The sequence below is a fragment of the Pongo pygmaeus genome, chromosome 5, assembly GCF_028885625.2.
Source record: "Pongo pygmaeus isolate AG05252 chromosome 5, NHGRI_mPonPyg2-v2.0_pri, whole genome shotgun sequence".
Taxonomy (NCBI): domain Eukaryota; kingdom Metazoa; phylum Chordata; class Mammalia; order Primates; family Hominidae; genus Pongo; species Pongo pygmaeus.
The window spans coordinates 152,723,759-152,739,807 of record NC_072378.2 but is presented as its reverse complement, the minus strand read 5'-3'; the positions used below and the strand labels follow the sequence as shown (position 1 = coordinate 152,739,807).

Here is a 16,049-nt window from a genome sequence, read left to right as displayed (position 1 = left end):
GGAGATCCATCATGAAGCTTCGTGTAGCTGTACTGGAGAGAAAGAATGAGAACCCAAACTGGCATGATGGCATGAAAATGCAGAAGATAGAAGAAATGGGAGGGATGTTAGAATATCTCCTGTTTCATAAGCTAAGTAATTATGAGAAGTATGTGTTTTAATAGAATTCTCTGATTTAATTTCAGTGAACTTCCCGGGAATCTATGGATAGACTATAGAGAATAATCTGACATATAATGTGTATGTGTGTGTGTGTGTGTGTGTGTGTGTGTTAAAGAACACCTCTCAAAATAGTTTGCAAAACTGTGAGTGTGCATTTTTCTTTTTATTTATTTTTAAAAATATATGTGTGTGTGTGTGTGTGTGTGTATATGTATATACGTAAAATAAAATGTATCTATTTTAATATGGAGATAGGGTGTCACTTTGTTTCCCAGGCTGGTCTGGTCTTGAACTCCTGGGCTCAAGCAGTTCTCCCATCTCAGCATCCCAAAGTGTTGGGATTACAGGTGTGAGCCACCGCATCCGGCTGTGCATTTTTCTTGACCATAATTTCATCTGCTTTTTAAAGAGATTTCTTATTTCCCCCCATTAAAAATCTTTTTGTTTTTTTTTCTTGGCTTATAATGTATATGTGATTCCAAAAAAGACTGGAGCAACTGTAGTGATGTCTTGCTTTGGATTTCTAATATGAATTATAAGATATGTATGATCACAAGTAATAATTTTTACTAACTTTTGACCAATATAACTGAATGTCACAGATGAAGAAATAACCAATTAGATGTTATTCTTTGAATAAAAGGAATGCAACTAATGAACGTGCTAATTCCATGCCTACCCAACTTGGATTAAAAAGGCAATAACAGCAGAGGGCATGGAGAAGACACACCTCACTTGATATAGTCATCTCTTGAGTCATGCTGTTCCAATCCAGAGCAGTTCTCTTGCCTCATAAACCTGGTGCACAGTTGTCTTCTTGGATCTCCCTTCACCACCATCCTGAGAATCCCTTCATTTCTTCCTATGTTGGATCTTCTCTCTTCTGAATCCCAAGTCTTTCTCTTTACTGCATTGCTTCCTTGTTTGGTTAGTGCATGTCCTTTCTTAGAAAGGGTACGTGATAAGTCTATTTTTCCAGATGTACGTCTGAAAATGTTCTTATACCATGTTCACACTTTATTGATCGCTTTTCTGTTTTTATGTGATCCTTTAGGGTCGTTTGTTGAATATGAATTCTTTTGGAGTTTCAAGGCTTTTTCTCCATTGTTTTCTAGCTCTCAGTGTTGTCTTAAGGAATCTAAAAACATTCTAATTCCTAAAGGTTTCCAGTGTCCTGAAATTTCACAATCACATGCCTTGGGGAGGATCTATTTTTATCCACTAGGCTGGGAGCTCAAGGGGCTCTTCTGATTTGGCAGCTCTCATCTTTCTGTTCTGGAAAATTTTCTAATGATTTATTTAATACGTTTCTTTCCTGCATTTTACCTGTTTTCTTTTCTGGAGAACTCCTTTTTGTCAGATACTCTGGTTCAACCCTTGAATTGTCTTACCAAGAGACCTTTCTCTGTCTTTTTGCTCTGCTTTTTGAGAAACTTCCTCAATTTCAACTCCAGACTCTTATACTGAGTTTGGCATTTCTGCTGTCATGTATTTAATTTTCCCAGAGCTCACTTTGGTTCTCTGAATGATCCTTTTTGTAGTATTTTTTATTTTTTTAATGAATACATTATCGTTTATATCTTTCTGGGTATATTAATTTTTTTTTGTTTGAAGGTCTACTTTTCCTGTGTTTTCCTCCAGCTTGCTTTTATTTGTTTGCTTCTGTTAGTCCCCATCTTTCATGTCATCGAAAGGCATATTGCAATCTTTTGTTGCTTATTCAGGTTTAGGATGGAGGACTAAACAGCTGAAAGGGAACTCTGTGTGGATGGAACATGACAATTTTAAGAGTTCCTGCAGGATGGTCTCTATGGACCATTTATTTGTTAGAGAGTCCTTCTGTCAAATTGTCAGTCCTGTCTTATTGGTGTTTTCAGATATTTTTCCCTCTCCTGTCTGGAGACTAGAGCCCTGACTGCAGCACTTCTTGCCCCAGGGAGAGAAGACTCAGGGGCCCCACATTCAGCATGCAAGGAGCATCCAGTTATTTCATCCCTTGCTTTCAGTCAAGCACTCAAGCTCACAGCTGTGTCCAGTGCCCCTCAGTCTGTTTTACCTTCTCCAGAGAACACACTTTCAGTCTTTTACCCGGGAAGAAAAAGGGACAGTGTGGAATAAGGAGGGGCATCTGTGGGTTAACTGTCCTTTAAGCAGCTCTTCATTAACCCTCCTTACTTAGCACCCCAGCTTACTTCACCCAGAGTTCCAGAGATTTCTGTTGCTCTGAAGTGGTGGCGGAGATCCTCCACTGGTTTAGAATTCAGCTTCCCCATATTTCCTAAGTCAATTATCATGTATTCTTTTGACTTCTAGCTCCCAACATATTGTTGGCATTGTTTTCTTTTCTGTTCCTTTGTCTAGATTTATGGGGAAAAATATGCCAAAAAACAAGCAAACAAAATACTCACTCTGACTGTAGGGGGTTTTCAGGAAAGAGAACATTGGACACATGTGTTTCATCTGCCATCTGGAGTCTTGCTTTTGTCCTCCTTCAGGGGCAACCTCTGTTGCCCTCTTTCCAAATGCCTGCTTAGGCTGCTCCAGGATTTATGGTCTGGTATCTCCCTTCTCTGGTCTCCGCTAATGGGGATGAGTTGCATTATCGAGTTTAGTATTTACTTATATTCAGCCTTGCTTTATTTTTCTCTGTTTACTCTGGCTTCCTAACCAGACCATCAACTCCTTGAAGGACAGGATGAGATCTTGTTCTGCTTCTACAGACCTCACACTGGGAAGACAAGGCTTAGCAATAGCAGCCACTTGAATACTTGTTGACTGATTGATTTTCCACTTCACAACAAGGAGCACAGATTCCTTGACCATGCTGTAATATATGTTTTGTCGCCTCACTGAATCTCTCTCCAAAGATGCTCACAACTATGTTTCAAGGACAGCAGAACATGGTCCCTTAGAAAATCTCAGGCAAATACCTTTTTTTAACTATGTCCTAAATGATGCTCCTTTTTTTAACTGTTGCTTTTCAAAAACTCCCTTTTTTGTTTAAGCAAGACATCCTTCTCCCAGCCCTCTACCCTGACTTTCTCCTGCCTCATTATCTGTAAGATAACTGCTCTGTACTAATAAGGGGCCTTCTTCTGTTTTCTATATACCCTCTGAACATGGCTTTCGGTTTGTTTTATTGAAATGATTCCTTTTGTATATATTGAGAATGTTTTACGTGGAGAAGAGAAACACAGAAAGAGATACAATAATCACATCTTCCGTGGGGAAATTGTTCATGGGAGTTTTAATAAAATGTCATGTCATGGATCTTACCTAGGCAATACAACAGGCTGAAGATGGACTCAAAGAATTGGATGCAGGAATCATTGAATTAAAGAGGCGTGGTGACAAGTTACAGGTCGAGCAGCCGTCCATGCAAGAACTCTCCAAGCTCCAGGTGCAGCCTTCAGCCAGTAGTATTCAGCTGCAGGGGTACATCAAACTTGAAGTCGAGAAAAAAATCACTTTATTTTTCTTGGCTTTCTTTATAAAATTCATGCCACTTAGGTCCTAATCTTTCTGCCAAGTGACTCCTAGAAAATTTTCTGAAGCTTAACATGTTTAGTACAAGGAAATGAGTTGTTTTCATGCTTCTAAGATTCATATGTTTTTCTGACAGTTACTTTATTATTATTCTCATGGTTAAGCATTACAGTATAGTTTAGTTGTAGCATATTATTTTCTACTGTAGAAAATAGAATAATTTTTAGTCCTACCTAGAAAAATTTAAAAAAGGGATATCTACCCTCATATTGCACTATGTCTTCAAATACTATTTTGAAAAGCAAATAATCAAAGTAATACTTTTTAGAATGTGTTTTTTTCTAAGGCAAGAACTATAGTTTATCCTCCATATATGTTTGAATGGAATAGAGACATTGTTTCAATTCTAGAACAACAACAACAACAAAAATTAAACTAGAAGGTAGTTGAAATCTAAACAGACTTCCTGTCATCCTTCAGGAATAGAGAATAACGCTTTAGGTTAATTTCCTTTCCTAGATATGACATGCAGGCAAGAATCTGATATTGGGATAGGAAGAAGATCCTTGGATATTAGACCAACAAATTTAGCATCAGCTAGGCAATACAGTTATGTTTGATCAAGAAGAAATTGTGTACAATTGTGTACAGTCACACAGACACACACGTTAGATTTTCTCTGTGTGCAAAACTATTGAGAATTAGTAACCTCAGTCCAGTACAGGGTTGTGAGTTCTTTCTTTGAGAAAATAAAATAGACCTTATAAACAAAAGAACATTTTTATTTTAACTGTATCTATCCTTTATCTAACATTTCATAATGTCATAAGCCCACCTCCCCCACTTTGTACTTTTTTAGACAGTTTTCTGACAATGCTTAAGCATCAGGTATAAAAGTCAAATGTCATTGCCGTAAATAGGCATTAAAATTGAACTCTTCCAGATTGAACCATTTTGGCCTGCTAAACCTTAATATGATATGTTAATCAGATCCATATGCCTCAAATAAATTTTGTGTTTGGTGTGTCATCATCTCCTAAAATGCCTTTCCAGTTTAAATAGTTATTTACTCCACCATATTTGGCAAAAATATTGCCTTCTTAAGTTTGAAACTCTTTTCTGCTCACATTAAACTCCCCTGTTTCTCTAGCTCTTTGTTTGAGGGATAGTCCCTAATATGATTATTATTTAGCAGGAAAATGTTAAGAATATTATATTCAATTGCTCTGAAATTATATGAATGTTGAGAACACTGTAAAAATGGGAATTACATTTTCTATGACATGTCCCTCAGCCACATGGACAGTTTTTCAACAGTTTTACCCCACATCTCATCATAAGCTATTGATATCCTGAGAAAACAGTTGTCAAATCTACCTCATATATCATTTCTAGGAAACACTTTTACATGTCCTTTAAAATCTTAAAATATTAAGCTTATTTTTTATAGACACATCTTTATTTCCTTTCATATTTTAACTTATTAAATTTTTATTTTGTAATCAATCTAAGTTGCATTTTGGTATGTGGCATGAGATAAGACTTTATTTTTCTTCAAAGAGTTGAATTGTTTCCACATTATTTATTGAATATTTATTTTATCCTTTCACTCAGTGACTTCATACTTACATTTTTATGAATTCAGTTTTTTTCAGTTTCTCCATTATGCTTTATTGTCAGTTAGAAATAAAATAAAATTTAAAACAACAAGATAAGAATACCAAATAAGATTAATGAGAGAACTTGAACCACCAGGTATCAAGACACTGTAAAGTCACAACCAATATCATAGGCATGAGAATAAAAGTCCAAAGGTCATTTCTTTTTGAAGCATGTTTTCAAAGTAAGGCTCATAGGAAAGACAAGCAGACAGCTTACAGGCAGAGCATTTCCACAGGGCACATCCCTGAAGTTATTTTCTTGGTTGGGTCTTGGGCTTAGTGCGTTCATAGTTCATATGCTTTTAGAGTTGCCAGAATATGAATTGAGAGTGAGTCTTGTGGTCTCTGCTTCTTAGGACATGTATGATGAACTGATGATGACCATTGGCTCCCGGAGGAGTGGTCTGAACCAGAACCTTACACTCAAGAGCCAGTATGAGAGGGCCCTACAAGATCTGGCTGACCTGCTAGAAACTGGTCAGGAGAAGATGGCAGGAGACCAGAAAATCATCGTGTCTTCCAAAGAGGAAATTCAGCAACTACTTGACAAACATAAGGTACATAACAAAAAAGAGCGAGAGAGAGAGAGAAAATGTAATTGGAAAGCATGCTCTCAAACCCTGATATATATTTAGTAAAACCTAATATTCTCAGTCTTTTATGAGTTCTTACTTGTATAAGTTATTCTTTAAAATGGTCAGAAAATGTATGTTCAAACCCACTGGCTTTCAGTAGCACAGAGAAATTATAGGGGGTATGTTTCTATAATGTTGGAAATTAAAAAAGAAAATCAACTTACCTGTAATTTTACTGATCAGTTCCTCACTAGTATTAGCCAGGCTTTCTCCCTAGATGAGCTAATATCAAAGGAAAACTCAGAGCCTCTCTTCAAAGCAGCCCACCTTCATTCTTAACTCCACCTTTCCCTGTGTTTCCTTTTTGCCCATTTGTCCACCTGGTCCCAGTTGCTCTCTCTGCCCTCCCTTGTCCTGGTCAAGGACTCCTCGCTCACTCCTTGCTCTCCTCTACAAATGCAGACTACTCAGCTCCAGGGTTGGGTTGGTGTCTTTTACGTGCATTGTTTAGATCCTCTGACCCTTATACATATGCTCCTCTAGTTGCTGTAGACCTCAGACTTTCTTCCTGGGAACAGCAAGGCCATTTACTATGTAATCAAACTTGGGAGGCCCAAAATCACTCCATCGTTGTATGCCACGGCCAAGCTCAGGTTGGACACTACTCCATGGTAGAAGAATGCCTATTTCACACACACACACACACACACACGCACGCACGCACACAGAGCTCTTGCATTATTGGCAATGATTACGGAAAGCAATTTTGCCAGTCCAGAAACCCAGCCTTCTAGACTATGGGAATTTCCTGTAGGGAAACGAAAAAAATCCCATTGGGTTATAGAAGTTTAAATCTTCTACCATTGTGTAGCTCTCTGGTGGCTTGTAAAGGTGGATTTTTTTTTGTCTTTTTCAAATTGTTCTTCCTATTTTTTCCCAGACGTTTTTGTCCAAAGCTTCATGATTTATTAAAGCCTTATCATTTGGCTTTGAAAACATTGCTTTAAAGTTCACAGCTGGTGTTTCTCAAATTGTTGACCATAGCAATAAAAGATCATTCTGAGTTATTCCAGAGGGGAAACTAGGATCAATGAGTATAAATAACAGGGAAATAAACCTCAATAGAAAAAGAACTATAAAAGGAGTAAGCTGCCATTGAGCAGACAGTCCTTCTGGCTATGAGTAGTCCAGCCAAGGCTTTTAGGGGAGATGGGCTTGTAAAAGGAATCTCAGCTTTCATTGCATGTTGGGCTAGATGAACTTCAAAGTCTCCTCCAACTTTAGGATTCTGTGATTTGGTAATTGTTGGTTAAAAATAATGATTCTAGCTTCTACTGACCAGCCCATTTTCTGAGGGAGAGTTCTGCAGTGCTGGTGAGAAGCACAGATAAAGCCACACTGTCCTTGGGTTTGAACCCCAAGCTCTGCCGTGACTAGCTATGTGACCTCGGGCAAGCTACATAGACTGGGGGTGCTCAGTGTTCTCATCTGTAAAACTGGAAACAAAACTGCCTATCTCATAGAGATATAGAGTTGTTAGGAGGATGAGATTAGTCAGATAAAGTATTTATGGAGTGCCTAGCAAACAGTAAGCACATAATTAATGTTAACTGTCATTATCAGTTGCCAGTTCTTCCATTTTATCATGGTACTGGGAATAGGAAACGGGATAAGCTCGATCTCCTTCCTCCAGGGTCTATTATACACAAACAGTAACATTTCAAAAACATTTGTAGGATGGCGCAAGGCCTACAGTTCTGTTATGTGTAGGTATAATACAAGGAAAGCAAATCTATAATATCAATCAGTGCATATAAAGCTGTGCTTGACAACATGGAATGAGCACACAAACATCCTAGAAGTTCAGAAAGTAGAGCCCAAGCCCAGCCATGGAGGAAGGAAAGCAATGTTTTTATTTGTTTGTTTGTTTGTTTGTTTTGAGACGGAGTCTCCAACCAGAGCTCCAACCGTCTTGGCAAAGGAAAATTCAGAGCCTCTCTTCAAAGGAGCCCACCTCGTTCTTACCTCTACCTTTCCCTGTGTTTCCTTTTTGCCCATTTGTGCACCTGGTCCTAGTTGCTCCCTCTGCCCTCCCTTGTCCTGGTCAAGGACTCCTCGCTCACTCTTCACTCTCCTCTAGAAATGCAGAGCTGTCTACTCAGCTCCAGGCCTGGGTTGGTGTGAACTCCTCTCCACCCAGGCTGGAGTGCAGTGGCGTGATCTTGGCTCACTGCAACCTCAGCCTCCCAGGTTCAAGCGATTCTTGTGCCTCAGCCTCCTGAGTAGCTGGGATTACAGGCACACGCCAGCACGCCCGGCTCATTTTTGTATTTTTAGTAGAAACGGATTCCACCATGTTGGCCAGGCTGGTCTTGAGCTCTTGACCTCAGGTAAATCCACCCACTTCAGCCTCCCCAACTGTTGGGATTACAGGCGTGAGCCACCGCACCCGGCCCTAAACCAATTTTGATTCTAACGTAGTATATGAATGAGTTGCTGACTTCTTTCTCCCTGAAAAATTGCAGGAATACTTTCAGGGCCTGGAATCTCATATGATCTTGACTGAAACACTCTTCAGAAAGATAATCAGCTTTGCAGTCCAAAAGGAAACCCAGTTCCATACAGAGCTGATGGCTCAGGCTTCTGCTGTACTGAAACGGGCTCACAAGAGGGGTGTGGAGCTGGAGTACATTCTAGAGGTGAGACCATTGATGTCATGTCTTCCGTGCTGCAAACTTCCTGCTGCAAAATAGACCTTTAATGCAAGACGTATCTATCCATGCAGTTTGCCTCACGTAACCTCAGAACTAGCTGTGCTCTTGGGCTCAGGACTGCACTTTTCCTATGGTTCTGTGTTGCTTGTTCCCCCTGTGTTTTCTGTGTACATTTGGCTAACTGCTGTGCCATGTTGAAAGTAAGATAGATACACACTGACTTCAGACTACGCGTGAAGATATTTGGGGTTTTGATATTCAGACTGATAGCTTACTAAAGAGTATGAAAAATGTAGAAATAGGCCAGGTGCAGTGGCTCACACCTGTAATCCCAGCACTTTGGGAGGCTGAGGCGGGTGGATCACTTGAGGTCAGGAGTTCGAGACCAGCCTGGCCAACATGGTGAAACAAACCAACGTGTTGAAACCCCGTCTCTACTAAAAATACAAAAAATTAGCCAGACGTCATCGTGGGTGCCTGTAATCTCAGCTACTTGGGAGGCTGAGGCAGGAGAATCGCTTGAACTGGGAGGCAGTGGTTGCAGTGAGCCAAGGTCACACCATTGCACTCCAGCCTGGGCAACAGGAGTGAAACTCTGCCTCAAAAAAAAAAAAATGAAAGAAAAATGTAGAAATATTTTTTTCTGTCCCAAATGCGGTTGCTCTTGGAACAGAATAGTGCTCAGTGGTGGCTACTGGCAAGCTATAGAACCCCGTGGAAATGTAGGACATTATTGATGGAACAGTCCCCTCCTTTCTTTCTTCAGTAACTATATCAGTTGCCTAAACTGTTCCTTCTTTCTCATTCTTCCTCTTTCCCTTAGAAGTTTTAGAGATTATAATCTCTTTCCCCTTTGTTGACTTCCCCATCCACTCCCACAATATTACTGATCTTAACTGGGTTGCCTGCAGGTCATATTTGCATTTTTTCTAAATGGGATTTTCCCTGGGCCAACATTTTCATAGCTAGCTAACCCCCAAATCCCAGATGTGGAATTCCCTGATGTGGAATTCCCTATATTTTGGAGAGACATCTACCTTTAACGTTCAAAATCTCTGTAATAATAGTTACGCTTTATTGACATGTCAGGTCCCTGGCAAGACTTCTTACATTTACATGAATCCATCTCATCTTTATCGTAACCCTTTGAGATAGAATTTTGAATCCCTGTTTCAGCAATGAGTCTGGGAGCAACTGCTTGCCAAGACACGTGGTTAGTTGGTGGCAAAGTCAGAGATCACACCTTCATCTCTCTGACCTCACAACCTGAAATGTGTGTTTCTCCATGAAACTTACCTGACGACACCATTTGAATTGTAGCCCCACCAGGCACACACCTGGGCACTCCCTCCCACGCCTACCCAGTTCTGTTTTATTCTTCCACAGCACAAGAACTCTATTATACCATACAACTTATTGTTTGTTTTTGGTTTATTGTTTATTATTGATTGCCTGTCTCTCCTCACTAGAAGGCCTGGGTTTGTGTCTGTTTTATTTACTCCCAGATCCCTAGGCATTGAAAGTACCAGGCAATAGATATTTGGTAAGTGTATTTAAAAAGCACGGGTTTCTGCTACTGTGCCCTGTTGCCACTCCAACTGCACAGTGAAGTGAGCATACTCACACTGAGAAACTGCTGACCCATGGTGTAAATTACTGGAAAAGACTTCCACTGATCTTTTAAAAAGTGTTTTCCAGTTTTAAATAAAATAAAAGTCTGAACTTAGGAATAAGTGATTTGATATTTTTCTTTAATAGAATATATAGACTATATATTCATATTTATAGATATCTGTTTCATATGCAAATGTAATTGTTTTGTTTACTCGTTACATGAAAGGCAAACATCCCCATCCTTTTGACTGAAATCCTTACTGTGGTAAAGAATAAAACCATGCATGCCTGGTCTAGATGTGGTGGCTCATGCCTGCAATCCCAGCACTTTGGGAGGCTGAAGCAGGAGGATATCTTGATGCCAGGAGTTTGAGGCCAGCCTGGACAACATAGTGAGACCCCCATCTCTACAAAAAAAATTGTTTTTAATTAGCCTGGTGTGGTGGAATGCGCCTGTGGTCCCAGCTACTTGGGAGGATGAAGCAGGAGGATCCCTTGAGCCCAGGAGTTCGAGTCTGCAGTGATCCATGATTGTGCCACTGTACTCCAGCCTGGGCAACAGAGTGAGAGCCTATCTTAAAAAAAAAAAAAAGTGCATACCCAATAGAAGGTACAAGGCCTACATTATTCCATTTAATCCTCATGATGGAGAAGATAGCTATTATTATCCCCATTGTAATATATGGAAAAGAGGTACAGAGTTTAGTAGCTTACGCACAGTCATAAAGGGGCTTAGTGGCAGATTCCAGAGCCCATTCACAATGCTTTCAAAGGTCACCATTTGATTACTTGCTTTAAAGCCATCTTTTGCTTCCCAAAGCAAGCCCCAACGCAAACATCTCTGATATAACTTTAAGGAGAAACTGTCAAGCACGTATTTTGCTCCCAAGGAAGAATGTCTTTCCCTAATAAGGGTTTTTTTAGCTCACAGACTCATTTTGTGTTTCTAGACGTGGTCCCATCTGGATGAGGACCAGCAGGAGCTCGGCAGACAGCTGGAGGTGGTGGAAAGCAGCATCCCAAGCGTGGGTCTGGTGGAGGAGAACGAGGACAGGCTTATTGACCGCATAACACTCTACCAGGTTGGTGTTACAAGCCGCCTCATTGCCATTAGAAACTTACCAAAACTTTTAACAGAATGTAAACAAACTTGTGATCAATTATTTTATTAATACTTTTACTTTTCTTTCAAGTTATTGACATTGAAAGGAGATAATGTTTCTGTCATTTATAGTTGGACATTATTAAAAGTCTTTCTTTTTTCTTTTTTTTAATGAGAGCTCTTTTTGAAAATTCAGCCTCCACCAGGCATTTTCTGTAGTTTATGCTGATGCCACACAATTCTTGAAATAATAATTTGACAGTTTTAAATCCACCTAAAGTCACTACCAAAAATTAATAATAATAAACAACAAAAGGAGACTGTCTATACTTAAATATAGATGAAACGTCTTAAAGTTTTCAATGTTGCTTGAGTGAGTATAGTTTAAGTTTGAATAACAGGTAATGGGAACACTGTAGGTACCAGAGAAATTATAATTCTTAAAGACAAAAATTGCATATCCAAACTTTTAACTCAATAATTTCAATGATTTTAGCATTTAAAATCTAGCCTTAATGAATACCAGCCCAAATTATATCAAGTATTAGATGATGGGAAACGACTTCTGATATCCATCAGCTGCTCAGATCTAGAAAGCCAACTAAATCAACTTGGAGAGCGCTGGCTAAGTAACACCAATAAAGTGTCTAAGGAACTTCACAGATTGGAAACAATATTGAAACACTGGACCAGGTAATACAATGACTGTTTTGTATATTTTTAGATAAGTGCTGCATTGTATTAATAAGGCTAGTGGGGGTGGGGGATGATGGCACAAACCTGTAATCTCATTACTTGGGGAGGCCAATATGGGATGATTGCTTGAGGACAGGAGTTCAAGACCAGCCTGGGCAACATAGTAAGACCCCAATCTCTACAAAAAAATTTAAAAAGGACTAGGTATGGTGGCACATGACTGTGGTCCCTGCTACTGGAGAGGCTGAAGTGGGAGGATTGCTTCAGCCTGGGAGATTGATGCTGCAGTGAGCCATGATCATGCTACTGTACTCCAGCCTGGGCAATAGAGCGAGACTGTCTCAAAAATAAATAGAAATAAATAAGGCAAGTAGATATTCACTTGAAAGTGACATGGCTCTTCTAGGAACTTATTGTATAGTTTGGAAAATAAAGATAAGCAGAGGCTAGGCGCAGTGGCTCACGCCTGTAATCCCAACACTTTGGGAGGCTGAGGCGGGCAGATCACCTGAGGTCAGGAGTTCGAGACCAGCCTGACCAACATGGAGAAACCCCATCTCTACTAAAAATACAAAATTAGCCAGGCGTGGTGGCGCATGCCTATAATCCCAGCTACTCAGGAGGCTGAGGCAGGAGAATCACTTGAACCCGGGAAGGGGAGGTTGCAGTGAGCCAAGATCGCGCCATTGCACTCCAGCCTGGGCAACAAGAGCGAAACTCTGTCTCAAGAAAAAAAAAGATAAGTAGAAAGTCCCCACTTGGATTCTTGTATACTCATATAAACATATAATTAAAAGTGAGCAGGGGGCAGGTGCATAAGGCACCTTACCTTTGAGTTTCACCCTCCCTTGCCTAATCACTGTGTCTGAGATATCACAGTAAAGCCTAAGAGGGAGAGAAAGAGAAAATGTGGATTGAGAAGTGGAAGCTTCTCAAGGGCAATGGGAAGCATTCAGCGAGGTGGAGGGTTGATTTTTACATAATGACATAGTCTGTGTCTAAGCCGCCTTTATTTCAAAGGACTTTTTGTAACCATCATCTAATATTTTCTAAGTAGCAACAATGTGAAAGAATAGGGGAAATATATTTTTATACCCAGCTTAAAGACAGGCCAGCGGAAACCCAGAGAGACAGGCTTGATAAAGGTATCAATATTAAGAAAATTTCAGAGTGCCAACCTCATGCATTTTTCTTCTAAATCTTCAGACCTCTTGTTTTAAAACTGTTGGCATTGGTGAGTAACGTAGGTGAGTAGAAGATAGGGATGAAATGTTTACTTAATAGACTCCATAATATACTTACAGATATCAAAGTGAATCTGCAGATCTAATTCAGTGGTTACAATCTGCAAAAGACAGGCTAGAATTTTGGACTCAGCAATCTGTGACAGTTCCACAAGAGCTGGAAATGGTCCGTGATCATCTAAATGCTTTCCTGGTAAGTCTAAGAATCTGAAGCATTTGATTCAGGCCTATAAGTTAGGCCTGACCCATACACCAGTAGAAAAGAAGTCAGGCCAGGTGCGGTGGCTCACGCCTGTAATCCCAGCACTTTGGGAGGCCAAGGCAGTCAGATCACGAGGTCAGGAGATTAGGACCAGCCTGACCAACATGGTGAAACCCTGTCTCTACTAAAAATACAAATATTAGCCGGGCATCGTGGTACGTGCCTATAATCCCAGCTACTCAGGAGGCTGAGGCAGGAGAATCGCTTGAACCCAGAAGGCGGAGATTGCAACGAGCTGAGATTGCGCCACTGCGCTCCAGCCGGGGCAACAGAGCGAGCGACTCCATCTAAAAAGAAAAAAAAGAAAAGAAAAGAAAGGAAGTCAACCATCAGTGGATATACTTAATAAACGAAGCTATAGAGAATATATTAATGTTGACTATGTGTGCTCCATAATTATGCAGAGTAATAGGGCTCAATGACTCAACATTGCCTCTTCCAAGTAGTTCTCAAGTAGGGGCTTCGTAGTTTGCTTTCATTCGAGGGCAAGGGTGTACTGCTTTCATTTTCTTTGAGTGTTCAGCATAACCCCCTCCAGGATGTAAAGGAAATTGTTTCATGCACTAAATTGGTCGCTTTCCTTTTAATGAATGGTCTGGCTATTTAACCCTAATTTGAACATTGCTACTTGTTTCAGGAGTTTTCTAAAGAAGTGGATGCCCAGTCTTCCCTGAAATCATCTGTTCTGAGTACTGGAAATCAGCTCCTTCGACTAAAAAAGGTGGACACAGCCACGCTGCGCTCTGAGCTTTCGCACATTGATAGCCAGTGGACTGACCTGCTAACCAATATCCCAGCCATCCAGGAGAAGCTCCACCAGGTACAACAAGAAGGATTGCTTTCGTTGGAAATAGCTGACTTAAGCTATTTGACATGGAGAAATACATTAATTTGCTTTTGCTCACAAATTTAAATCAGCTTTGTCCCAGACACCTGGCCTCTTCTCTCTCCCATTGTATTAAGAGTGAACTCGGGCCGGGCGCAGTGGCTCACACCTGTAATCCTAGCACTTAGGGAGGCTGAGGAGGGTGGATTGCCTGAGCTCAGGAGTTCGAGACCAGCCTGGGCAACACGGTGAAACCCCTCTACTAAAATACAAAAAATTAGCCTGGTGTGGCGATGTGCGCCTGTAGTCCCAGCTACTCGGGAGGCTGAGGCAGCAGAATTGTTTGAACTGGGGAGGCAGATGTTGGAGTGAGCCGAGATCGCGCCACTGCACTCCAGCTGAGGTGACAGCGAGACTCTGTCTCCAAAAAAAAAAAGAGTGAACTACGCTACAAAGCCCTGCCCCAAAGGCATTTCCTCTGAGGATTTCTTTAATGTGTGTATGTGGGTGTGGGTATGTGTATTGGAATGTTTGTCTGGGTTTGTTTAAACTCTGTTTTCTCCCGGATAAAATGTGGACAGTTACATACACTTTTCTCATAAAGTGAGTGGTTATGAAGATTTAGAACATAATATATGTAAAAAAAATCTTATGTATAGGAGAGCAACTGGCATTCAGTAGATGTACATAATCCTCTTATCTGAAAATACACCCACCTCTCCTGAAATCCCAGAACATTTTATCTTTATCTCTCTTTGACACTCATCACTGTGTTTCAGGCAGGATAGCTGTGTTTTGTGTACATGCCTAATCTCTCCTAAGCAACAGCTGTGCGCCCCCAGAGGGCAGGAACCAACCCACGTTCATTGCTATATCTTTCAGCACCACACAAAAGTTGACATACAAAGATTTTAAATGATTGCTTTTGTTCCTGCAAATAATCATAATACACATATGCATAAATGTGTGATATGTTAAGTAAGATTTCGAATTGTAAGTACTGTATATCAGCTAAGGACTGAGGAAATTGGCTATGCTCTTAGGAATAAATATTAGAGTGCCAAATACTCTAGAAAATGATAGCTTGTAGTGTGGTGTTTTTCTTTCTTCTTTTAACATTCCTGAGTCATAATATGCAGAGATTTTACAAGATAATTGATGAAATACATCTGTTGAATGTTTTGTGGTTAAGTTTTTTTAAACTCATAAAACTAGTTATAAAATAAGAATAATATTCTCTTCTTTCTAGTGTTTTGATTAATTAGTTAATGTTTATACAGTGTTTACAGTATTGGATATCAAGTGAACATAAAATGACTATTATTGTTCAGCATTTGCCTGATGTTTAACTTCAAGCTTTCAAAAAGGGTAAGATCTCCAAATGTCATTAAGGAGTGTTATCTCTCTTGGTACATTTTTAAGAATTATTGTAGGGTTTTTAAGTTAGCAGAAGTTGGGGTTTCCATTTTAACACTTAGGACTGGTTCTCTCCCTGACTTGGACAGCTCCAGATGGATAAACTGCCTTCCCGCCATGCCATTTCTGAAGTCATGAGTTGGATTTCTCTAATGGAAAATGTTATTCAGAAGGATGAAGATAATATTAAAAATTCCATAGGTTACAAGGCAATTCATGAATACCTTCAGAAATATAAGGTAATTAAAATTTTTTGTTTTTAACTTTTCATATTTTCAGACCATTTTATTT

The 16,049-nt window shown here is 40.0% G+C and overlaps 1 protein-coding gene across 2 annotated transcripts in view; it reads left to right on the top strand.

Annotated features, from left to right (window-relative positions):
- Window positions 1-16,049, top strand: part of SYNE1 (spectrin repeat containing nuclear envelope protein 1) — a 525,017-nt gene that overhangs the window by 397,722 nt on the left and 111,246 nt on the right. For both annotated transcript variants that reach the window (XM_054490749.2, XM_054490748.2), the window contains exons 106-113: window positions 3,443-3,562; window positions 5,666-5,866; window positions 8,410-8,583; window positions 11,163-11,294; window positions 11,811-12,007; window positions 13,315-13,447; window positions 14,154-14,336; window positions 15,848-15,997. In XM_054490749.2, coding sequence (XP_054346724.2) covers window positions 3,443-3,562; window positions 5,666-5,866; window positions 8,410-8,583; window positions 11,163-11,294; window positions 11,811-12,007; window positions 13,315-13,447; window positions 14,154-14,336; window positions 15,848-15,997 — 1,290 coding nt within the window. The remainder of the gene's footprint in view (window positions 1-3,442; window positions 3,563-5,665; window positions 5,867-8,409; window positions 8,584-11,162; window positions 11,295-11,810; window positions 12,008-13,314; window positions 13,448-14,153; window positions 14,337-15,847; window positions 15,998-16,049) is intronic.